The sequence below is a fragment of the Candoia aspera genome, chromosome 7 (assembly GCF_035149785.1).
Source record: "Candoia aspera isolate rCanAsp1 chromosome 7, rCanAsp1.hap2, whole genome shotgun sequence".
Lineage (NCBI taxonomy): Eukaryota > Metazoa > Chordata > Lepidosauria > Squamata > Boidae > Candoia > Candoia aspera.
Genome location: NC_086159.1, coordinates 78,173,253 through 78,199,233, shown reverse-complemented (window position 1 = coordinate 78,199,233; position 25,981 = coordinate 78,173,253). Strand labels below are relative to the sequence as shown.

Here is a 25,981-nt window from a genome sequence, read left to right as displayed (position 1 = left end):
AGTGCACACATTTCTATACCATTTGGGGGCACAAAAGATGAACAATTTTACCGACTGTATGGCTATTCCAGTTACTATAGTTCTTGGACCACATCTATATTCTAATAAGGGGAGTGCGTGATTCATAAGTAAGTTGGAGAAACTGTTTTGGACTTCTGCTATTCATTAAAGCATCTTACCATTTTTCAGGCTTCAGCCTGAAAACAAAATGTTGCAGCTGCTTTAAAGTTACGTTTCTTATTAGTTGGACATAAATAGACTTTTGCAACAACACTTTTCAGGCTTAGCAGAAGTCTGAAAAATGGCAGGAAGTTGCCGTATTGAACAGCAGAGATGTCTTGGACCTGTGTTCACGCAAGGTTCAAAGCACTTTTTCCGAATTACTTTTTAAGCGTGCACAACCTGAATTCTTCCAGCAGCTCCAACAATCATTTGTTTCTTCTTCCAGCAAGTTTTGGAGCAGGTCCCAAATTACCACTATAAAATGTTTCAAACTACTTGAAAACTACTATACTGTATTTTTAAAACTATTACTCATGGTAGTCAGCCATGTAGATTATACTAGCACAATTACTGCATGTGTGTGTGTGTGTGTGTGTGTGTTTGTGAAAAGAAGGTACATGACTGGGGTTATATAGAAGCGAGCAGGGGACTGTATACCTAGAGAAACAGACTTACAGTGTGCATAGAAGTTGCGCCTAAAGCCAGCAGGCACAGGCTTGAAACCTGACTACTACCTTTCTTTTTGTAGGTCAGTTCCTGGACTTTGGGGGTTTTGATATATGGTGCAGAGGAGGAATTTGAAAAAAAACCCCTTACTTCTCCCTTGTGTGAATGGAATAATACAGGAAATAATAATCTTATTGCAGAAACTAGGTATAAATTGCTTTTAAGACTAGCCAAACCACTAGGAACATACAGATGCAATCCAGATTTAGATGTACGTATCTGAAAACAAAACAAAACAAAAAGATTGTCTGGATAATGTTACTGAGCTGCTAAGCACATGTGTCTACAGATGGCTTCTCTGGAAAACAAGCCCTTGTTGAATAAGGATCATCGGGGAGAATAAATTCCAAATGTGGTAAAGGAAATTTTCCCACTGTGCCCTTGGCTCTATTCTGCAACAAGGGATAGGCTACAAAGTAGCTTATTTAGCTAACCCAAGCTGTGATCAGTCTGGGGCCTGGGGTCTACTTGCCAACTGTCCAGAAGTTACGTGGCCTTTTACGTCCACCTGCACTCTGTAGTGTATTCCTGCTGCTTCTAATCCTGCTTCTTTGTGCATGTAATGAAATCAATGAAAAGCTGTAGTACTCATATTTAATTAATTTAATTAGTGTTTACCCCTGTTGTTGTTGTTGTTAGTTGCTGTTGAGTTGTTTATGACTCATGGTATATGAGTCATGGTATATGACTATGTATAACAGAACGAAATGCTGTTCAGTCTTGCGCCATGCGCCTGGCTGTTCCAATGTTTGCATCCATTGTTGCTGTAACTGTATCAATCTGTCGCACTGAAAGTCTTCCTCTTTTCCCCTGGCCCTCAACTTTACCAAACGTGATGTCCTTTTCAAGAGATCAGTCTTTCCTGACGATGTGCCCAAAGTATGAGAGTCTAAGCCTAGTTATCTTCACCTCTAGGAAGCTTTCTGGTTGTATTACTTCTAAAACTGATTTGTTTGTTCTTCTGGCAGTCCAGTATTTTCAATAATCTTTGCCAAGACCATAGTTCAAATGCATCAATTCTTCTTCTATCTTCCTTTTTTTAATGTCCAACTTTCACAGGCATATGTGGCAATTGAGAAGACCATGGCGTGAGTCAGACGCACCTTTGTTTTTAAACTGACATGCTTATTTCTGAAAACTTTAGATAGGTCTTTGATGGCAGATTTTCCCAGCGCAATACGTCATTTGATTTCTTGATTACTACTTCCCTTGGCATTGATTGTTGATCCAAGTAGAATGAAGTTGTTGACAACTTCAATTTCTTCTCCATTTATTGTGACATTGTTCATTGGTCCATTTGTGAGTATCTTTGTCTTCTTCACGTTCAGGTGTAGTCCGTATTGCTGACTACAATCTTTGATCTTCATCAGCAAGTACTTCAAGTCTTCTTCATTTCCAGCAAGCAAAGTTGTATCATCTGCATATCGCAGGTTGTTAATGAGTCTTCCACCAATTTATTTATTTATTTATTTATTTGATTTCTATAGCCGCCCATCTCAGCAAGTGACTCTGAGCGGCTTACAACAATAAAACCATAAAACAATTAAAACAATTAAAACAATTACAATTAAAACAGTTAAAATGGCTGCCAAGTGAGCAATGCATGAATGTTAATACAGCCAAGAGATGGGACCATCCACATGCTCGAGGCCCCAGGACTGGGCAGAAAGCCAGGTCTTCACGGCCTCATGAAAGGCCAGCAGGGTCGGGGACATCCTAATTTCTAGAGGGAGGATGTTCCAGAGGGCAGGCACTACGGAAGAGAAGGGACGTCTTCTAGTTCCCAACTTACACTCCCTGGCTGATGGGACCCACAGCATACCCAACCTACTAGATCAAATTGGACAGGCAGAAACAACTGGGAGAAGGCAGTCCGTTAGGTAACCCGGCCCCAAGCCATGAAGGACCTTGCACCTTGAATTGCACCCGGAAGCACACTGGCAACCAATGCAGCTCCCGTAGCAGTGGTGTTACATGTGTTGAGTACCCGACACCATTTACTATCCATGCAGCTGCATTCTGCACCAGTTGAAGCTTCCAAATGCTCTTCAAGGGCAGCCCCATGTAAAGCGCATTACAGTAGTCCAGACGGGAGGTCACAAGGGCATGAGTGACTGTGAGCAAAGCCTCTCGGTCTAGGAATGAGCGCAGCTGGTGCACAACACGAAGCTGTTCAAAGGCCCTTCTGGCCATGGCTGCCACCTGCTCTTCGAGAAGGAGCTGTGAGTCTACGAGGACCCCCAGATTGCACACCGGGTCTGTCTGGGGCAGTGCAACCCCATCCAAGACCAAAGATGGAAAAACCTTAGCACTGGGAGGCCCACAAACCCAAAGCCACTCAGTCTTGCTTGGGTTGAGTCGAAGCCCATTGCACCCCATCCAGGCCCTTACAGCCTCCAGGCACTGGGTCAGGACATCCACAGCATCACTCAGGCGTTCTGGGGTAGAGATATAAAGCTGAGTATCATCAGCATATTGATGGTATCTTACCCCAAACCGTCGGATCACATCCCCCAATGGTCTCATGTAGATGTTAAATAGGAGAGGGGAGAGAACTGAGCCCTGAGGCACCCCACAGAGTAGGGGACGTGGGCTGGACCTTTCCCCCCTATCAACACCGACTGGAACTGACCCCGGAGGAAGGAGGAGAACCAGCACAACACTGTGCCGCCCACCCCCAACTCCCAAAGCCGGTCCAGAAGGATACTATGATCAATGGTATCGAAGGCTGCTGAGAGGTCAAGAAGAGCAAGGATGGTCGCACTGTCCCCATCCCGCTCCCACCAGAGGTCATCTAAGAGTGCGATCAATGCCATCTCAGTCCCATAACCTGGCCTGAACCCTGACTGAAAAGGGTCAATTCTGATACCTCTTCTGCTTCTTGAATTATTTGTTCAGTGTACATATTGATTAAGTAGGGTGATACAACCTTGCTACACACCTTTTCCAATTTTGAACCACTCGGTATCACCATTTTCTGTTCTAACGACTGCTTCTTGATCCATGTACAGGTTCTGCATGAGTATGATTAAGTGCTCTGGAATTCCCATTCTTCATAATATTAGCCATAACTTATTATGGTCCACACAGTCAAATGCCTTTGTGTAATCAATGAAACAGAGGTAAACATCTTTCTGGTATTCTTTACGTTCTGGTATTCTGGTTATTACATTACTTACATTTTGGTGTTTACCCCTAGCTACTATTAAAAGTTATTTTCTGTGCCCTGCACCCTTATAGTCTGGTGTGGTCTTTGGGCCCCCCAGAGTTGCACACTCGGAACCCAACATGTAAGAGGACAATGCATAACCTAGATTGTTTAGACACTGCAGGGGAAGAGCAGTGTTAGTCTATGGTACTCTCAGATAGTTTAGTTAAGACAACAGAATACCCCTGAAAGTATTGCCTTGACCAATATTGCATGACCAATACATTGATATTATACAGTTACATTCTTAACAAATGTTTTATGGAACAAATCTAAGAAATTCCCTATAAAAACAAGAATTCTAGTGGGAACTGAAAGCTGTCAAAAGATAAAAGGAAGCTTATCCAAAACTCAAGGAGGAAAAGGTAACTGTCACGTAAAATCCCTGCCAGAAGAGTAAAAAAAAAAAATTTTTTTTTTCTTGGATGCACAGGGCAGAATCCAACAGATGTGCAAAAAAGAGGGATTCAAAACAGGGAGCCCTGCTGTATCAGACAGTCTTCAATCTAGCTGATTAACAGATGTGGGCATTCATCCCCCCATTTGCTTAGATCTAGGTGAGTGGAGGGGGACAATGGGGGTTGCCACCTGGTATTAGCAGGTATCTCCTTCCTTTGGAAGTGATGATTCATGGAAGCCTCAGCAAGGGGTAGCACCTAGCCCACCACGGCAGTCTAAAGAAAGCTAAACTGGATTGGGGCTAATTCATATTTGGATGGGAGACATCCAGGGAATTCTAGGGCTGCAGTCTCCTGGGATGTAACAAGCAAACCAACAAAGATCCCTAATGCAGATGGGGGAAGCCTCTTCCATATTCTTACCAAGAAAAGTGTAAAGATGGGTCATGGGCCCCAGACTGAGCATGAAACGAGTGTAGAGAGTAAGGAAGATGACTTTGACAGAAATATGCAGGAACTGTTGCCCTGGCAAAAGGGGCTGAAACATGTTTTAAGTCCAGAACAACAAGATAACATTTGGAAGCACCAAAGGCAGATGCCTCCCTGATTTTCTGGAGTATAAGAAAGGGGAGGAGGTCAAGCATAAGCAAGCTTGCAAGATTCTGCCATTATAGCCCATCTCAATAAAAAGTAGTTTTAGCCTTCCTGCGGAGTTGGTTTCCTTGTCTGGTCTACCTGGTGGGGCTGACAGGGATGGAAACGTTACTTTTACTCATGGATGATTCTGTCATGTCAGGTAAAGAAGAGTCATCTATCTTTGGGAAAAGTCCATCTCATCCACTAATGAAACAAATGATGCAATACATTTCTCTTTGGCACAGATTTCAAATTATTTTATAACAATAGAGCAGTATCATTTATTCTCTTTAAATTAAAAACTTTTATATACTGTTTATTACTTGATGCATATGCGTTATGCTATGACAAAGTGCATTTTTCTTGTTTCTTTGCTTTCTTTGTTAAGTTTATTATTATTTATTGTTGGGGGATGCATTTAAAATTAAAAAGGTAAAGCAGAATCACGCCCCATATATTCCAGGTCACAATGAAAGGAGGAGCAGTCACAGCCTCAAGAACGAAAAGCAGGAGATGCTGGCTGAGGAATTCTCTGATGAGGTGGACTGCTGTCCCCGGAAAGGAAGTTTAAGAAGCTTGTTCCTGCTGCCTGTGGCTTTTAAAGGGCTTGGGCCTTGTCCTGCATTTCTGCAGGACTGAGGAATAAGAATTGTGGGTTTATAAGCCCCGATTCAGAGGCTTCATGTAGGGAAGATTGGGAAGGGAATATTGGCTGTATCTGCAGTGGGTTAAACTGTAGCTTTGATTCTAAGCCCTCCTTTCGTGTCTAAGCCAGGATACAGGAAGGAGACCCACAAAGTGGTGGCACAGCACCTTCCAGCAATGTAGGCTTTGAGAGGACTGCTCAGTACAAAGGACCATCACTGGAGCCTGCTATAATTTTTATCCTTAGTCTGTGCTGAGTCATTTATTTATGCAAACCACAGTAACAACAACAAAGCTTATATTACAGTCATAGACCAGCAGCAAACCACAGTAAATTGCAATAACTCATCATTAAATGAATTGTGCAAACTTCATCAGGCCCATGGCAATAGCTATGCAATGCTGCTGGGAGAAGCGGAAGGCAATGGCTGGCAGTCAGGCCCAGTCCAAGAACTTCAGAGAATCAATCCAGCCAAACTTCAGTTCTTTATTTGCTCACACTGTATAGACAGAATCTTGCCAGTCTAAAACTACTCTACCTAACCCAAGGGGGAATAACCTGGGAGGCTCTAGGGCGGGGCTATCCTGAACCTCTTTGTTTTCCCACATTCCAGTCTGGGACTGTGTCTCCTTTTATCTCACCCTCCTCCTTGGAATGTGTTCCCTCCTTCCTGAGAACCAGCAGCATTACTGAAATCCACCACATCAGCAGGGTGAAAAAGGGCAAGATGGTGGTCACAGGAGGGTGATCATATCCCTGCTATGACAACACAAAAAGGGTTGATGCTTTGATCATGTTCCAGTGACCACTATCTTGCCTTATTTCAACCCACTCCCCCACTGGACATTGCTGAAAGGCAGAATTACTGATTTATAATGGTTGGAATATTTCTAAAGGTAACATCTTTTTTGGGTCAAGCTTAACTCTAGTGATCGCCTGGATATTTCCATGCAGATTGTTGTTTTTAAGGTTGGAGGATATTTATTTTTAGATTACCCACTGCAGCCTACATTGGATTCGCTGATGGTTTCCCACCCAAGTACTAGGAAGATTTGCCCTCTGTAGTTCAGACAAGTCCAACCAGGTGCTGCTGTTTGTTTGCTGAGATTAGAAGGTTATTTCATTATTATAAGAGAATCAAGGCCATAATTCCTGCTCAGCTATGCTGACATTTTACAAATGTATTCCTTCCCTCCCTCCCTTCTCTCACCCATTTTCTATAATAAACAGTTGCAATGCACATAAAAAACAGGTGAAGTTTCACCCGCACTGCCTTGGTCACCATCTTCACTCTTTTGACCATATTCTGCCAGCACCCTGGCTGCTTAGGTAACCATAAAGGTTAACCATAACCATTACTAGGATGATGGCTTTGGGGAACTTGGCATCATTATTCTCCCACTTTAAACCACAGAAAGTTTGCTAATGCTTTATTAAATCCTATCTAGAAACAAGAAAATTCCAAGATTAGGCAAAAAATAGACAACCCCCCTTCCCATTTCAAATCCCATGTTTTATTTATTTATTTATTTAACCTACTCTTGACATAAAATGGAGGGGGAAAAATTGCTTCTATTCAATTTCTGCATTTTTATATAGATATTTGCATTTACAAAAAAAAAAAAAGGAAAAATTATGTAAACTCTGCATGCAGGAAACAAGAGGAGAACTTCCCAATCTTTTGGGGGAAAAAATCTTCCTGGAAAAAAAGAAGAACAGGTCAGATAATATAGTATAATAGGCATACTCTATTTGTGCTGGAAAAATGAGAATGGCCACTAGATGGCAGCAAAAGTTTGCATTTTCTATATCTCTTTGCTCCCATCTAGTGGTCATCTAGATTTCTCCAGCCCAGATATGGTGTGCTATGCCTATAAGCACAACAGTGTATAGAGCCTGGTTCTCCAGCATGGAGCTGACAGACAACAATGTGACCAATATCCACTCCTGGCATCCACCAGCCTCCTAGGCTCCCCTAATTTAATTTTGTAACGAAAATGAATAGAAAGCTAATAAGACAAAGCACCAACCCCCAGCATCACCTGTATTCCTATAATGTCTGCCCTGAATGTCTCAGGTGCCTTCTTGGGAAATCCAGTGGTGGGTGCTCCCTTTTTGGTTTGCCTGCTGATAAATTGATGTTTTGTGATTGGCCAAACCACTGTGGCAATCAGTGGTTTCTGTCCATTGGCAGAACAAATGTGGGTGGCCCCTAAAAGATTGGGAGCTCTGGCAGTTCATGAAAGCTTCTGTCCTTTAATAAAATTTGTTAGTCCAAAAAAGGTGCTACCAGGTCCCTCCTGTTTTTTGCCACCATAGAAGGCTCTCCTCCTACAACTGCAAAGATCAGTGAAACAGCTGTTGCTGGGCATGATTTGAGTCTGCACCCTTCAGTAGAACATGTCTTATTCCCATGGCAGACAAACTGATATGGCAAAGTTACACTGCAATTGAAAACCACTGTTTTATGCAGGCTATAATTTACAGGTCACATATTTTAAACAGTCGTATAGATACACTGGCTTTCGCTGAAATGTTGGAAGCACATAGCAGATAGCCATATCCCTCTTCATCTTCAGTCTGTGTCAGTTTCCTTAAATTCTGAGATGTACTAAATTGGGAAAACAGTTTCTCACATTCAGTGCTGACAACCAGCCACATGTATTTGAAAAAGGAGACAGGAATGGCCCTATTTTGGCGATGAGGTGTGGGGACATTGAGTAAGTGGTTTCGGACTGTATAAACCCTTCCAACTTGGTTGTCTGACAGTGAAACTACTGCACAAATTCAGATTTTGCCACATACCTAAGCTTTATATTGGCTGGTGTAGTTTAACCTCAGGACTGGAAAGGAAGGTATTATATATGACAGTAGATGCTGTAGCCCTAAAGTCACAGAACATGGTGGTGGTGGGAGATTCAATGGCTTCTCTTCAACCTTGGCTGAGAATTCTAGCTATCTTGTTGATAATTAAAATTAAAATATAGACCAAAAAGAATGGTTTACTGATGTGTTTTTCACAAATAACACACACACACAAACCTGTCCAGCACTGTTCTTATGCAGATATCAAGCAGAACCATATGTTTGGCAGAGGTTCACAGTTGTTATTTACATTACATTAGCGCCTACAGGACTCCCAATCAGTGAGTCATGTTCTCTGGCACAGGGTGCTGATTTAATTAAAAGGCATCCCAGCTTCTTTGGCTTTGTAAAAAAGTTTACAGTACAAGTCCACAGCTATTTCAGAATTTCTTTGTAACAACACAGCAGTGATTGGTTTTCAAAGACATAGCTTTTATACTTTATAGACTGTCAGCTGGAACTTTTGAAAAACCAAAAGGTGCCCAGATGATCCTGCTCATAAAGATGTGGCTTAAACCAAATAAAATTCACATGTTTGGAAGGAAAAGTACCGTTTGCAAAATGTAATGAAAATGAACAGGGATGGCAGGTTCTGAATACGTAACACAACACATAAAAACTCTCATGTAGTTACAACCTTCATTTATTTTACAGATGCTTAAAATTCAGGGGTGTGTGTGTCAGAACAATTAAGATGGTGGCTATGATTGTGTGGTCATGATTGCCATCTAGACTATTTTTAAACTCCTGTAGATGTTCTGGATGCCACCCTTCAGAACCAGGTTTTCCCAGGGTGGCTGACAGTGCACTCCCTTCCCTCTGAAACAGGGAATGTGAGGGGAAAGTTAAGCAAAAACCAAGCAGAAAGAAAAGAAAATATGTGAGCTGAGATAAAGTGGAAGCCAGAGAACCAGCTGCAATGTGTGGTTCTGGGTGGGAGCCTTGTACGGCCATAGAAGTTAAGAGCACCTTCTGTAGAGTTATGTTCAGAAAAATGACCCAAGTGGTTCTGTTGGTTTTAATTTTGGAACAAAGTGTCACTTCTAAGCTTATGCCGGAGGAGTTTTTGAGAGCTCACCTTTTGGAGAAGTTTATGTTCCCCCCACCCCAATCCCTTTTGGCTGGATATGTGGTAACCAAACTGCAACAAATGAGATCTGATTTGGCTCTGGGAACACCTCTGTTAGAACGTTAAACATTGCTCCTCCATCCATACTCAACCCTGCATGTAAATATTACAAGATGCTTCACCAATAGCCTCATTTTCAACTTAGAAACTGGCTCCAGGTACGTGAAAATTCTGTCTGGCTGAGGAAGAAATGTGACATATTTAACCAAGCAAATATTTGCATGTCAATGAGATTATGTGCTAAATACATTACAACTTTTGGTTTCGTGATGAAAGGCAGGGAAATCAACTAATGTAAAATGTGTTTCCAGTTATCAAGCCATTTTCTACAAGTAAAGCAGAGGTCAACAACTATGAGTCTATGCACTCTCTGGGCACCAGGAATAGCCAAGTAATTAATAGTAAGGTATTATCTTCTTCTATGTAAAGTGACTCCTGTTAATTTCATTGACTACTTTAATATTGTACAGCAAGTTGGTGCTGAGTGGCCAGAAAGGAAGGAAATAGTGCTAGAATTTGGCGAACAGGAGGAAATCTTAGAAGAAAAGTCAGACTTACCATTAAGCCATCGGGAATCATGCTGCTCAGTCCGGATTGGGTGGTGGTGCCCCAGAGTGCGGAAAATAGCGAAATCTCTCCCCATAAAGTCTGCTGCTGTTCCTGAATAAAGCTCACCATCTGTAACATTTCATGAAATTGCACTAGGTCAGAATCAGTGAAGGAGCAAACCTACCATGACGATTTTTTAGGACACAGCAATCTGGCTTCTAATGCTCAGAAATGTACTGAAAAGTTGAGCCAGGGATAAAATCCGGGCTACAGTGGCCTCCCACTTTAGGAACGAAGGAAGAGGACTCTGTCATGTGTTTACTTACGAATACACAAATTTGTATAGCAAAGTGTACACATTTATATTAGTATAAGCAAACAAATGTGTGGTCACTGTTAGTCTTCTCCCACAAAGCAAATGGAACTATGAAGGTGCTGTAAAGACTGACCAGTCACAAAAGAAGGCTGGGCCTCTAAACCTGGAATAACTTTCAGGGGAAAAGTTGTCACCCTTACACAACAACTTTTCCACCTTAAAATCCACCTTCTTCGACCTCTGTTGGAAATGTAATCCCGGAAACTCACGTTGAAATTAAGTGTCTTCTCTTCCTATTATGTATAAAAAGTCTTATTTCCAATATATCCACTCTCATACTTTTACAAAAGATCATATGGGCCATTTTTAAGAGAGTTATTAGCGTAACGCATTAAGGACATAAGATACCTGGCCTTCAGCAAAGCATCAGCAAAGTCTCTCATTGTATCTTCAATAACAAAATGGACTAGATAATAAATATGGACTGGACGAGACAACTCTTACAGATGAATAATGGCCTGAATGACTACAGCCAGAGAATCCTTATAAATGGCTCCATATCAGCTCAAAGAATAGCATGGAGTGGGGTGCTGTTTGTTTGTTTTAGTCTGAACCAGTGACTCTCTTTATTTATGCTGATTGATTAAAGAAAAGAGCTTTAAAAAATGCACTCCAAACACCAAGAACATCTTTGCTTTCAAAAACTGCCTCCTCTTTCTCCCCCAGCACCCCTCCAAAAGATGTTGCATTCATGGTCCCCCCTCCCCTTTGGTAAAGTAGGTAATTGTCACAAGTCCAGAAGTCTGGGCTTCCTGGGTTTCAGTTGATCCCAGATACCCTGCTCTGGACAGAACCTCCTGATTTCTAGAGGGGTGCACTAACGTCAGCAGGGGAAAGGCCTCCATAGCAGGGGGGCTGCTGGCTGGGGTCAGCAAAGCCTTGTCCAAAGCCTCTCAAGTCCTGTCCATATCCAAATTGACTCGAGAGGAAATCTGGTTGGGCAGCGGGAGGCTTGATCATGTCCCAAGTTGGCTGAGATGGTGATGGAGGCAGGGGGAAAGTGAGTGGTGTTGCCCCAAAGGTGGCAGGTGGCAGAGCAACACTGGGAGGAACAAACTGGTCAGGTGGAAGAGGTGGGGCACCATATCCAAAGCTGAAGGATGGACAGGTGCCATATCCTTGTGCAAATTCCCTTGTGTGGGGTGGGAATTCTCCTGGAGGTGTCAAAACAATGTACTGTACGAGCTAAAACGTGGTGGTGGAGGTGGAGCTCCTCTACCTGGTGCTGTTAAACAAATTTACTCATGACCTGGATGAAGGGTTTGAGGGGATGATTATCAAATTTGCAGCTGACACAAAACTAGGAAGAAAAAGAGATGATTCAAAGTGATCTAGGAAGGCTTGAACAGCAGGTCAAATGAACTAGATCAGACTTAATAGGAGAAACTAACAGTCTTGTATCTGTGAAGGAAAAAAATGGAAGTATATGGGAGACCTGGTTTGGCAGTAGGACATGTGAAAAGGGTCTGGGTATTGTAGTAGACTGCAAGTTGAACATGAGCTAGCAGCGTGATGCAAGCACTCAGTGCTATTTTGGAAAGTATTAACCGGACTAATTGTCCCAGCCTACTCTGTCTTGGTCAGGCCCCACTTGGAATAGTATGCCTAGTTACGGGCATCATCACTGCAGTTTAAAAAAGACAAAAACAAAACAAAACTGGAGCAGGTTCAGAGGACCAGGATGATGAGGGGGCTTGAAACCAAGCCCTATAAAGATGTGGAATAAGAACTGGGTATGTTTAGCCCACAGAAGAGAAGAAAATGACTGTTTCCCCCCTCTTCACCCAGAAAGGAGACAACTGGTTTGCAGGTAGAGTCTTGTCTGAAGAAAAAGACATTTGTGGTTTCACAGTGAGGAAATAAGCACTAGAAAGGTGGTTTATATGGCCAAATAGGATGGTTTAAATAAATAGAAAATAAACTGGAACGGGAGTAAATGTGCTTCCCACCAGCCTTGTTTTGACACTGGAGACTTCATGGAGCATTAAAGAACTCTGAGAAGTAGGGTAGGGTATATATGTACATGAATACATATACATATATGTATATATAATCTGCTTTCAAAACATAAATAGTGGAATGAATTGATTGCATATATATTGCAGGTATTCTGTTTTTCATGGTCATAGTGAATGGCCTGAACAGAATTTTATATGACTTGGTTGAACTAACAAGCTTATTAGTTCTGAGACATGCCTGTGTTTTCCATGACAATTTTACAAGGCTGCTCAGCAGCATGGCAACCACGTCTGATCAAGCTGCCTTCCCTTGATAGGTTCAAAACATGATTTTCAGATAGTCTGCAAAGGTCTTTGTATCCTAGAAGTCAGGAAAGGAGAAATCATGATAATGGAATACAAAGAACATTAAAAGCACCTCAAGGACTTATGCCCAGCAGAAGGAAGGGATAATCAAAACGGAGTGAAAGAGAACAGTGCATTAATTACCTATTTATCATTTTTCTGTCTCATCTGCCACTTCATATTTTTAAAGGAGAGACAATCACTTAATTGTAGCCCTTATTATGTGCTGTGCTCCAGCAAATGCCTTTAATGCCTCTTTTAGCCTTTATTTAACTTTACCTCCATTTGCTTGTCAGTCTCTCTCAAGAGATTTGAGATAAATCAATATAAACCAAGGGAAAGTCAAGAAGCCTGCTTTTATTTCAAAGTTGTCAAAAGCGGGGAAAAGGTCACCTGCTGGTGGTGGGAAATGATATTACAAAATCCTAGGCTATTTTATTTGCTCTACCTGTATTTGCCTATCTATATTTAGCAGCATCTTAGCAGGATTTTCAAATGCTGTTCTAGCAAGGGTTGGGGGCAGGATGTTTGAAGGAGCTGGCCCCGTCATTTGCTTCCAACTCATTCCACAGGATTCAGCACATGAACATGGGTTCACTGCAGTCTCTCAATTGTTCATTTGCTTCATTTTTCTCAGTAAGAATAACTGGCACCCATTCAGTTATATGGGAGAGAGGATAAGGAAGTGATCGGGGCAGCCTTCCCTGTCGTGGATGCCAGCTTCCAGATGTGTGGACTTCATCTCCCAGAATTCTTAACAATGGTCATGCAGGCCAGGGAATTCTGGGAATCCACCTGGCTGGAGGGCACCCAGTTTAGGAAAGGCTTCTCAGTCTTCATCTTCTTCCACTTTTTTTAGTTTTATCAGACTCAAAAGTACAATATACTGCATGAATCAGCCAAGATCCAAACTGAATAATTAATTTGATGAATTGAATTAATATGAATCTGTGTTTCAAACAATCAGAATGAATGGCTGGAAACAAATAAAAAACACCTCACATTGTGCCCTAAAGCTATTGTAGCCTAATTTCAGCCACATTAGTCAGCACAGAGTTTCAGTGTTGCATAGTCGTTATGAATTCTGGCTGGAGTCTCATACAGATCCTATCCCTGTGTCTGGATCAGAGAATTTTGAAGGTTTTATTGGAAAATGCAAACACAGACATTGGCATGCACACAGTAGCTGTGCCTTCAACAGTCCATTAATAATGAATGACAGCTAAACAATGCCTCCAAGCTATTTATTTCTCATCCAGAAATGGCATTTTTATAGCACAGATGAAATAGCTCTTAAAAGAATGAAAATCAGTTGCAAGTGCACTGAGTAACAGATACTTTGAATTAAAAAAGGATTAGAACTGCACTAATTACAATGCATTTTTTAAAATAAGTCTGCTCATTATATATTTTTAAAAGACTGCAGAGAACAAATCAGATCAAGTAATTGCTTTCTCATGATTTAAAAAAACAAATAAACCAAAGGGCTCCTTTGCTGAAGCATGTCCAGCTGTTGTATGAGACTGGCCATGCAAGATACACACACTTGCCAAATGGAGGGGTTGATCATTCAAACTACAATTCTAAATAACCTCAAAATGTATCCCAAAGTCTCCTTATCTGGGGTGGCTCACAACTTTATACCAAACATGCCAACAGCATGATTTACCAGTATCTATTGGTCTTGAGAGCTGGACCAGAATCAAGGGTTAAAACTACAAGGAAGTGGGCATAACAAGGAATGTTTAATCAGCCAATGGAACAAGCTGCTTCATGAAGTGTGGGCTGTTCTTTGCTGGAGGACTTCAAACTGGGGCTGGATGGTCATGTATCAGAGATCCTGCTTTGAGCAGGGGTTGGGCTAGATGACCTCTCAGGTACTTCCAAGTCTATGATTATATGGTTCTAAGTGCAGACAGAGAGCTCCCTCCCTCCCTCACCCCTACCAGACAATTCCATATGTATGTGGAGTGTGTTTCATGCACTTTCTGTACTTCGTAGTCTCCACAATCCAGGTGTATACACATGTGCACACAGACACAATATACACACGCACCACCAATTAGCAGAATTCCTCAGTCTCCTGGGCGTTTCATATTCCGGTGTAAAGAGAAAAAGTTGAAGTCTTTCTTGTAGCCAATGTTAAAATGACCGGGGAGAGGGGGCATTTCTACAGCAGAGTGGCTGGACCAAACTAAATCTGAGCCTCATTGCATCCCAGAGTCGTCCCCAAGGAGAGCTTGATCGGGCTTTTCCCAGTTGTGTGCCAGGGACTCAGAGGGCTCTGCAGAACTTCATTTGGTTCCAGGAGAGATGGACGGTAAACAAACAAACAAAAACCCAGTTCGTCAAACATGGCCAATTTTCCATCACTAGGGCTTTGCTTCTTGATCAGGGGTCCTGGGACCTTTTAAAAAAATCTAACTCGTCCCATGGCCTCAAAAAGTTTGAAAACCCCTGACCTAGATTGTCCACATGGGAAGTTTTGTCTTGTAAGAATAAAAACATCACTTCTAAACTGGAGGAACGAAAGGCAGGTCTAGCCTCAGCAGCAGCAGTGGAAGAAATGGAGGTGATGTCATGAGGACGAGTCCTTAAAAATGGTGAGTAAAGTGTCTTTTTTTTCAATCCCACCTTTATTACTTTTATAAATAACTCAAGGTGGCAAACATACCTAATACTCCTTCCTCCTCCTATTTTCCCCAGGACAACAACCCTGTGGGGTGAGTTGGGCTGAGAGAGAGTGACTGGCCCAAGGTCACCCAGCCGGCTTTCAGGCCTAAGGCGGGACTAGAACTCTCATACCACGCCTGACTGACTCTTGGGCTGAGAGTGAGTGACTGGCCCAAGGTCACCCAGCCGGCTTTCAGGCCTAAGGCGGGACTAGAACTCTCCTACTACGCCTGATTGGCTCTTGGGCTGAGAGAGAGGGACTGGCCCAAGGTCACCCAGCCAGTTTTCATGCCTAAGGCGGAACTAGAACTCACGGTCTCCTGGTTTCTAGCCCATTGCCTTAACCACTAGGCCAAACTGGCTCTCTTTCTGCTGTGACAAGCAAAACATAAAAATGAGCCCTATATGGGGCAGATCATTTTGCCCAGACAGACAGACTGGTAGGTGAGCTAGAGAAGGTTTGATGTTATTTAGAAAAATCCAGAACTTTTGATTTTTCTGTTTTATGCTGCTCTTCCATGATTTTTTTAAAAAACCTCCCTGTTTTGTTTAACATTATATTTGAATTATGCAGGATGCATTGATCTTTAGACCATGAATTAGGTATGAGCAATGCAAACTCCTTCTTTTGTGAAATTTGAAAAATTAGGGGAAAAAAAGATTAAAGAATTAGTTGGAAAGAGGTTCAGTACCAAGTAACACCAATGGAGATGCTTTGGATGATTTGGGATAGTAATTTTGTTGAATTCCCAACCACCATGATCCTGGACAAAATAAACACACATGCTAATGTGAGGCAAGGTTATTTGTTAAGATTCATCATCTTCATCTCTGTCTCTTAACTTCCTGCCCCCAATTCCTCTTTGTCTTTTTTAAAAAGCAGAGAATATTTGTATTTTTTTTAATCAGAGCAAAAGGCAAGGAAAGAACACTACTGTATTAGTGTAAGTGCACAAGAAAAAGGCATAAGAAAAGCTAGATTCTGTTTACTTTACATGGCAAGATGCCATAATGTGCTTTGTGCTGATTTGCCATCATACTTTCGGTTGACTGAATATTAAAACAAATTGTAAAGTTAATCTCACTTGAGAAACTTCACCATAAATGTTTGCTGCTCCAGGCACTAATTTATACACCTGTCTTTTAAATACTCCCCCCCCTTTTATTTTGAGTAAATTCAAGGTGCAAGTTACTGCAAAGTGAACAGCTGTATTTTAAAAAGTGCCCTAAGGGTAGTTACCTCTAATCATTTAAATTTCCAGATGAAGAAAATCTAGACAATCTACTCTGCACTCCTTGAGCGTCATTTTTAAAAGTATGAAGGGTTTGGTAAAACACGGAATTATTTCCTTTTCTTAACTGCTACCAAAGAAAAACAATCTTGAAAAACTTTTCATCTTTCAAATAACATGTGGAGGATAGATATTTAAAGTTTCTTCCTGATGCTTAAATAGCATCAAACTATTAATCATTTCTGAATTTCCTGTGCTTTCATGGTAAATCTTACTGACTGGCACTAAGCATACTTTTCAATTTTAATTTTATAGGTTCCAGACCACACCCAGCATTTCCAGTGTGAATGTGATCAAGATTCTTAAAAAGAAAAAGGAAAAAAAGAACTAAGATGGTGACAGAAATCCAAAGAACACAGGCTTAAGTGCTTAGATAGCCTGAAAAGGAACTTTACCAATGGAGCAGAGAGTTGGATTACAGGTAGTCCTTGACTTATGGCTGGCAATTGGGACTGGAATTTCTATTGCTAAGCAATATGGTCATAAAGTGTGACCACATTGCTCAGCAATGGCAATCCCTGCAATTCTGGTTGCCATCATTAACCGAATCCCACGGTCATTAGGCAAGGCAAGGCAGGGTGGGGTGCAAAGGTGCAAGGGAGGTGCGGTGAGGGTCTCAGAGGGTGAGTGGGGTTGCTGGGACAGCTGGAACTAAGATGACCAGTCATAACCACCATTTGTTCAGCGCTCTTGTAAATTCGAACAGTCGCTGAATGAATGGTCATAAGTCGAGGACTGCCACTGCTGTGCTGCTGCTTGCTAGCCCTGTTCTGCATGCATGAAAAAAGTAGCCTGTCCTTCTCTGCACACAGGGGAAAGTTGAGCAGGCACACGAGCCCCCACAAAGCTTTGCCAGGAGCCCACACGACCCGTGCATGCAGGGCTGCCCCATTCATTGCGCAGCCTGACAGGTATCTGCTCCAGTGGTGGGCAGGACCAGGCAGGGTTTTTTCTTCTGGCCTTGAGGGGTGAACTGTGTGTCTTTGGCCTCTGCCCCTTACCGCCACTCCAATAGGCAAGGGTGAGAGAAGGGCTTGGCCTCACCCACGCATGGGACTGCCAAAGACATGTGGGTGGGAACCTTGGCATCGGTCACCTGGCAACTATGGCATGCAAATGCTTGGAATGTGGCACAGAAAACTACTCTTCATGGGGGGGGGGAGGGAGGGGAGAGAGAAAGAAATGTGAAATGTGCTCCAAACTTTGGACATGCCTAAATTCACTCTTGGGTCCTTGACACTTTTTTTTTTTGCCAGCTATTTCAAAACACTCTCAGTGAATACATGGTGGTTAGAGCTGACTTGCAGACCGGAGACACTTGTCCATCAGGATACGTGGAGCTCCAGAGGCCTGAAGAGGCTCCTGTGATTCGTTTCCCTTCCTTTCTCCAACCCTTTGGCAAGCAGCATAAAGTAAAAAGAGCTGGCTTGCTGTCCCCCCCCCCCCCCCATGAAATGTTCTTTGTGCAAAGGAATTCCCAAACATTCTGCCAATGAAAAAAAAATCCCTCCAAAATTTCTGCCAAGAGAATCCAGGAAACATGATGCATGACTTCACTTTAATACTTCACAGGGGGGAGAACAGATCCATGGAAAGACTGGGGGAGGACAGCCATGCCCTCTATGGTAGCCAGATACCAGGAGGACTCTGGGAGCACCTTTTCTGACTAACCATGGCTCAGTTTTATTCAAAGGCATACGCCGAAATGAAATAAAACTGGACAGTTGGAAAACGTGCTGCCAGACACCTCTTGGTTTTTGAAAAGATTGTGTGGATCCTGGTCTGACGTAAATTATCCTTTCAACATTCAAAAGTATCCAAGGATATTCAGAAGTTGTGTTTTAAGATGGTCAGTCGTACAAATCTTTTTAATAAACTATCATTTCCTGGCTTCACTACTGGTGACTTCCAAGTCACACTGTGCAGTTCCCTGCCCAGTTCACAGACCTAGGGCTTTCCGATGAGCTCCCATCCAAGTACCAACCAGGAATGATCCTGCTTAGCTTTTCAAGATCAGCCAACACTGGCTAGAGGCTGCCACATAGGTAGATGTTTAAAAAAACTGCAGCCATAATTAAGCTCTTCGGCTGGGAACTAGTATAGTAAAGTTAAATTTCCAAGTCCAAACATCATTTTCTGCTTGAAATGGTAATTTCATATCATTTAATTCTCCCTGTTACTGTGAGCTTGGAGGCAATTTGGGTAGAAGAGGTTGTGACGTAGCTGGTAATTGATATTGAAGCCCCTGCTTGATTTTCTCCTGTAAATTACCTACACACTTTCATGTCTGGAGGAAGCCCCACAGTTTGGGAAAAAAGTGTGGGCTTAGCTAGAGTGGGAGCACTGAAAGCAATTCAAGAAATCCAGAATTGATGTTTGGGTCACATTTGGGATGCAGCAGGGTCGTATTTGGAAACACTGCATTGCATAAAAGGGTCTTTGGAAGATCCACAGTTCTGCACGGTTGCCGTTACCCACAGGTTCAACCAGAGGATAAAGTTTGCATCCTCATTCAAAGAAATACCCAGGATGCACACTTATCTGCAGAAATGACAGACTGCTTTTGTCACGCAGGATTATGCATGTTTTAACTTGCAATGCAATGCAACTGAAGAACGCCACATTCCAGCTCTTTCTGAAAGACTTTAAATTCAGGAAACAGATTATTCTTAGGACTGTGAAAACCTTTGATGATGATATGATTTGACAAAATGTGATTAAAATATCACAGAAAGGCTAAGAAGCACCTTACAGCCTTTGCAAATGCTTCAGTTTCTATGACTTTTTTGCCACCTCTGGGGGTGTTACAAACAATATACAATGTTGCAATTTTGGTTCCCTGTGTGGAGCCAGGGCAGGGATGAGTGGGGTAAGTTTTACCACCTCCTGAAACTCTCTTGCCCATTTGACCTCTTTCGGGGAGGCTTCATTCACATGCTGCACAGCTCAACTCTTTCATTCTGGCCATCCACATGCTCTGATTTTACCCTCTTGTGTGAACAGAAAGTTACACTCCTAAGCTAATTTACTCAGCAAGCATGATGGGGACTTCAACCAAGCTCTCTCTCCTCTGAACAAGGGCCTGTCCAGGATGCACTCTTGGCTCTTCCTTTTACATCTGGGGTTTTACATTTATTTATAAATGCACTGGCTTGGGACTTACTCTCACATTGGGTATGGTGAGAAGTTCAAGTCTCTTGAAGGAGTGAGTGCCAGGCGAAGCTGGATCTTGGCTCCCATATTGATGTTTTTCAGAAGGGGGGATGGGAGAGCAATGTCACAAACGCCGCCTCCTCAGTACCTGCTCTCCCTTTGTGGATCTCACTCAAGGCTTTTTGCATCAGATCAGCTGGACAATTTGCCAGTTGCTGTGCCAGGTGCCCACAGGTTAAAAAAAAGTCAAGATGGTGGCCAGGATCATGCAATCAAAGCTCCACCTGTTTTTTACGTGCATCACATGGAACACACATAAAAAACAGGTGGAGCTTTGATCACACCATTGTGGCCACCATCTTGACTTTATTAACCACACCCTGCAGGCAACCCTGTCATTGCCTTTATTTCTGCCTTTGAAGTGGTTTGTGAGACAAATATTTCAAAAATGTATTGAAATGAAACCCTTGAAGGTATTCAACTGAATATAATATTCTCTATTGTCCTTGCCATTTTTATCCAATTCTATCAAAAGGCACTTTAGTCTGTATGTATACAGCCTATAGGCATTTACTTATTCTCCAATATATGTATGTAACATACAGGCATTTACTTTTCTTTAGCCAAGATCTTGGAGGGGCTCCAGCTGACCTGGTCTGCTTTCAGATCCTGACTATAAATCAAACCCATTTGTCCTGTCCTCCAATCTGAAATGTGAATCAAATCCGAGCTGACTTGCACTGGGCCCAACAATCTGAAGGAACAGAGATGGAGGGTTTTGCTGTAAAACTATTTATACTACATACCTATTAAAAGAGAAGCTGTCAGAAGTTTGGGGTCATAAGGACTTTTTCCTCTGCCATTTTCAAAATGTGAATCTTCCAGCTTGAAAATGTTGTCCTGTTGAGAAGAAGGGAGAAGCAAATAATTGAGCTAAGCAGAGCGATTACTAGAGATATATAACTTATAAAACCATTTGTCAGTTTATTTTTAGTCCACCAGAAAGCAATTCACCAAGTTTTATAAAGTCATACTTGCTTTGTTATTTAGATAACAAAGCAAGTATGACTTTATAAAACTTGGTGATTTGCTTTCTGGTGGACTAAAAAACTTCTATTTCTTTTTAGGCTTCTATGAAACTTATGTCTCTTTTCTTGCCTGTTTCTACAAAGTGTCTTTTAAGTTTCTATGAAGCAATCTTTCTCGTACTGCTCTCATCATTAGTTAGGTTTGCTGTGACTTCAATCTCTTTTTTCACAGAGATTCCCCCATGCCTGCTCTTACAGGGCAGAGGGAGTGGATTCATTTTCCTAGCACCTGAGGGTAGGACAAGAAACTTTATAGAGGGAGATCCAAACTCGAAATAAGGAGGAATTTCCTGACTGCAAGAGCCATTAAGCTGTGGAGCAGCTTGCCTTGTGGGGTTGGGGGGGCTCAATCACTGGAGGATTCCAAGGCAGGAAGTTGGCCTCCAAGTCCCTTCCAACCCTACGACTGATTTTATATATATAAATTTTAGTCGTTAAACCCCCAACTTTCTAAAGAACTGAAAAAAAAAGGAGTGACAATTTTAGTCCCATCCACTTTGGGGGGTGGGGAGTACTTTGATGGCTGTAAAAGGGATGCTGGTAATTGCATGGGGACCAAAAACATTTTTGCACCCCTGATCTATATGCTTCAAAGCAATGGGAAATAAAACAAAGAAATATCAGACATGTTGGCGATTCTTCCAGAAGCTGTGGTCTGGATTATACATCCATATCTACACAAAACAAAAAGTTCAGTGGGCTGTAGGTGATTTGGGATTATTTGAGATGACATTAAATGCCAGGAATTTAGTTTATCCCTGTCATTAGTAAGATAGTGAGACTCACTTTTCAGACACCTCAAAAGGGTGGGTCAGAGGGAAAGGCTTGTGAAATGAAAGACTGTCTAGACCAGTGTTTCTCAACCTTGGCAACTTTAAGGTGTGTGAATTCCCAGAATTCGCCACCCAGACATAAGTTGGTCCACACATCTTAAAGTTGCTCAGGTTGAGAAGCACTGGTCTAGACTCAGATGGGAACTCCAAACGTGTTTATTTATTTATCAAATTTATCACTGCCCATCTCCCCCACAAGGAGGGACTCTGAGCGGTTTACAATAAAAACACTTAACTACAAAGTAATATAAATACTGTACAATAATGTAAATAAGCAATAAAATATAAGTATTAAAATATAATAGAATCCAGATGGTTAAAATTCTCTGTCTGTAAGCAGAACAGGGCAGTTCTAAGGAGCTAGTTATACCCAAGAGAAACTATTTTCTGTCCCACCCCAACCATGATGGCAAAGCCAGATTTTTAATTTTTTATGGAAGTCTAGGAGTGAGGGGGTCTTCCTCAACTCTGGGGGGAGAATGTTCCAAAGGGCAGGGGCTACTGCAGAGAAGGCACGCTTCCATGACTCCGCCAGATGAAACTCTCTAACAGATGGGATTCTCTGCATGCCTGGGTGGGATGGGTCGATGTAATGGGGATGAGATGGTGTAATGGTTGCCTATTCTAAAACACCATCAGACTCATGAGCAGGAATTCAAAGATATCTGATTTATTAAAGAATAGTATGCAGGATCACAGAGAAAGCTGAGAATGATGAAAGCACGGCAAATTCAAACTAAAAACCCTCGGTGCAAATGAGATCCCTCCCCCCGTAGAATCTTCTCAAGTCCACAATCCCAGGTGCTCCTAATGGTTTCTGATGCTCTGCAGGAAAAGTCCTTGAGCAGAGAAAATAACCCAAACACATTCCATTGTACTGATTTCACATACAGAGCTGGGTACAAGGTCTCACAGCAGCTCCCTCCCAAACAGAAACGCGTGTCAGCGCCATGGCATGTGAAACGTTACGATGTATAAACTACATTGAATCAATGAACATGACAATGGTTTTTTCGGAAGTCAACTTGAGTTTGCGGGAAGGGGATAAGTCAGTGCCTGCAAATGACATTAAGCTGTGAGAGTTTAGTATTGTTATTATTGTTTTAATCCATTCAGTCGTGTCCGATTCTTGGGGACTGCCTGGAAGAGTCCCTTCAGTTTTCTTGGCAAGGTTTTTGGGAAGTAGCTTGCCATTGCCTGCTTCCTAGGGCTGAGAGAGATGGACTGGCCCAAGATCACCCAGCTGGCTTTGTGCCTAAGGCTGGACTAGAACTCAGGTCTCCTGGTTTTTGGCCTGATGCCTTAACCACTACACCAAATTGGCACTCTATATTAAATTACCTGCAGATGGTCCCTCAGGTAGCCTGGCCCCATGCCATGTAGGGCTTTAAAGGTCATAACCAACACCTTGAATTGGACCCGGAAGCGAACTGGCACCCAGTGCAGCTTGCACGGTAAAGGTGTTACATGTGCCACCCTTGGGGCATCTAAAATTACCTGCATGGCTGCATTCTGGACCAGTTGTAGCTTCCAGATACTCTTCAAGGGTAGACCCATGTAGAGCACATTATAGTAGTCTATATGGGAGATAACCAGGGCATGAGTGACTCTTCAAAGGGCCTCTCGTTCCAGGAAGGGGTGTAACTGGTGCACAACATGAAGTTGCGCAAAGGCCCTTCTGGCCACAACTGCCACCTGCTCTTTGAGCAGGAGTTGCGAGTCCAGGAGGACCCCGAAGTTATGCACTGGATCTGTCTGGGGCAACCCCATCCAGAACTAAAGATGACAATTTCCCAGAGACTGAGGAGCCATTAATCCACAGCCACTCCGTCTGACCAGGGTTAAGTTGAAGCTTGTTGTTCCCCATCCAGACCCCCACAGCCCCCAAACACCCCCATGAAAGGGTGGTCATGGCATCACTTACTTCACCTAGGATGGAGATGTATAATTGGGTATCATCCGCATATTGATGATACCTCAACCCGTAGTGACAGATGATCTTACCCAGTGGTTTTATCCTCAGGTATAACCCCCAGCTACCTCTGAAACCCTGCTGGGTCCATCAGTCGCCAGGGGCGGACCAATCGAATGGGTCCTGCCTCCCTGCAGAGGGGGGCAGCATAAGAGAATCTCAAGGTCACCAGGGCTTGATCTGACCATGACAAAGGAGAAAGATGTAACTCTTCCCTCAGATCACATTGCCACTGCTCCAACAAGAAAACTAGATCGATCTGGAGTGAGGCCACTGTCCCAAATCAGCTCCTGAATAATTTGAGACAGGCCCATGGCCACCAGGGTGGCCATGAACTCCCAAGCTGCTTCTGAGGCACTCTCCAAGGAAGGCAGATTGAAGTCCCCCAAGACCATAAGCCTGGGGAACTCCACCACCAAACGGCCTCCAGCAGTCCAGGCAGGGAGGTTGCACGCAGCAGGGAGGCAGGTACAATAGCAACACTCCCAACTGCTTTCGAGAACGCAACTTGAAAAACAAAGTCTCACACCTGGCCACTTGTGGAGCATGGCCCCTGATGGCTTCTAGGAATTCCCGGATGACAACAGCCACCCCTCCTCCCCTGCCCTGAGGTCTTGGCTGGTGCCAAACTCGAAACCCAGCCAGGCATATCTCCAAAAGGGGAACACCTCCAGGCCCAGCCAGGTTTCAGAAATACACGCCAGGTCTGCCCCCTCCTCCGTGATCAAATCACATATGAAGGAGGCCTTGTTATTTATTGACCTGGCGTTACAAAGCAGCAGCCAAAAGTCAGGACAACCATGAGTCTGCTGACCAGGGCCTGGGTTTGTGCACGGAGGGCCGGAATATGCCACAGGTAATAAACACTGGAGGCATCTTCCTCGAAGATGACCTGCCCTCTGGCACCTGTCATATTGTCCCCTGCCCATCACCACCTCAATAACCTGCCCTGTCCTACACCCTCCAGATCATCTGAATCCATTAGTCTCCACTCCTGGACTCCCGAAAACACTGGTTGAGAATAGGGATTCCTCCATACACTCATACAGCCTCACTCCCTCTCAATCACATGCTGATGGATGTTTATGAAGTAAACAGCTAAGAAACACAAAGGGGAGGGACACATAAAACATATAGGTCAAAATAAAAGTCACAGATTAAAGCAATTTAACCAACCAAAGGATCTGGTACACCTTAAAGAGCTAAGGAACATAAGGAGGAACATAAAATACATATGTCAAAAGAAAAGTCTTAGACTAAATATTACAGGATGAAAAGAAACTAACAAAGGATCTTTTAAGAATAACAAACCTATTTTGGTTTAATGATTTTGTGGATTGGAATCCACTTCAATAGATGAATAAAGTGTTTTGCTGAATTACAGCATAATTTTATATATCTATGTGGTTAGGGGCAAAAGCTTTGCAATATTATTCATTTTTCTTCTAGTTCTTTTTTTAAGGATCTCAAAGTATATTATTTTCTTTCTTTCTTAAGGCTCATTTAGGTATTTAGTAAAATTGCAGTATGGTTTCTTCTGGGACTGTCTATTTCAGGCCACAGATAATAGGTAGCTTTTCTGAATATTTCCTAGAAAAAAAAGTTGGAATGAGTTACTAAAAGCTTTCCTATAGGCTATTCTTCTGTCTTTCTCTGTGTATGTAAAAGAGAGGAAAGCAATGAAAAATGTATATGTGAGGGAGTTAGGAAAAATGTGATGATGTCATCACAAAAATGGTAGAACTTTGTATCTGAATCAGAAGTCGTGACACAAGTACATCACTACACCATTTGCATGATGATGTCATGATGTACGAGTTGTTACTTAGCTTCTTATAGATGGCTATGAGTGTGCTGATTTGAACAGCAGAATCTGAGCTTTTGATTGCTTGTAGGGAGCAACAGGAAAACAGAGGGTGGTGATTGTAGGTCTGTTAGTGAAAAAATATTGGAGGAGCAAAGAGGCACAAAGTTACAAACTTGCCTGAAGTCATACCATTGGTTTATCTATCTCAATTTTCCCCAACTTTTTGCTTTGCAAATGAATTGAAACTACATCTCCCAGAATTCCCAACCAACTTGGTCAGACAATCTTTTATCCCTGCTATCTAACTCTAAGTGACAGCCTTGC

The 25,981-nt window shown here is 42.6% G+C and overlaps 1 protein-coding gene across 1 annotated transcript in view; it reads right to left on the bottom strand.

Annotated features, from left to right (window-relative positions):
• The window catches only part of SEMA3A (semaphorin 3A), a 203,088-nt gene that overhangs the window by 44,866 nt on the left and 132,241 nt on the right, over positions 1 to 25,981 (bottom strand). Inside the window, exons 6-7 of the mRNA XM_063309367.1 lie at positions 20,764 to 20,857; positions 10,170 to 10,289 (exon numbers count right to left, since the gene is read on the bottom strand). Coding sequence (XP_063165437.1) covers positions 10,170 to 10,289; positions 20,764 to 20,857 — 214 coding nt within the window. The remainder of the gene's footprint in view (positions 1 to 10,169; positions 10,290 to 20,763; positions 20,858 to 25,981) is intronic.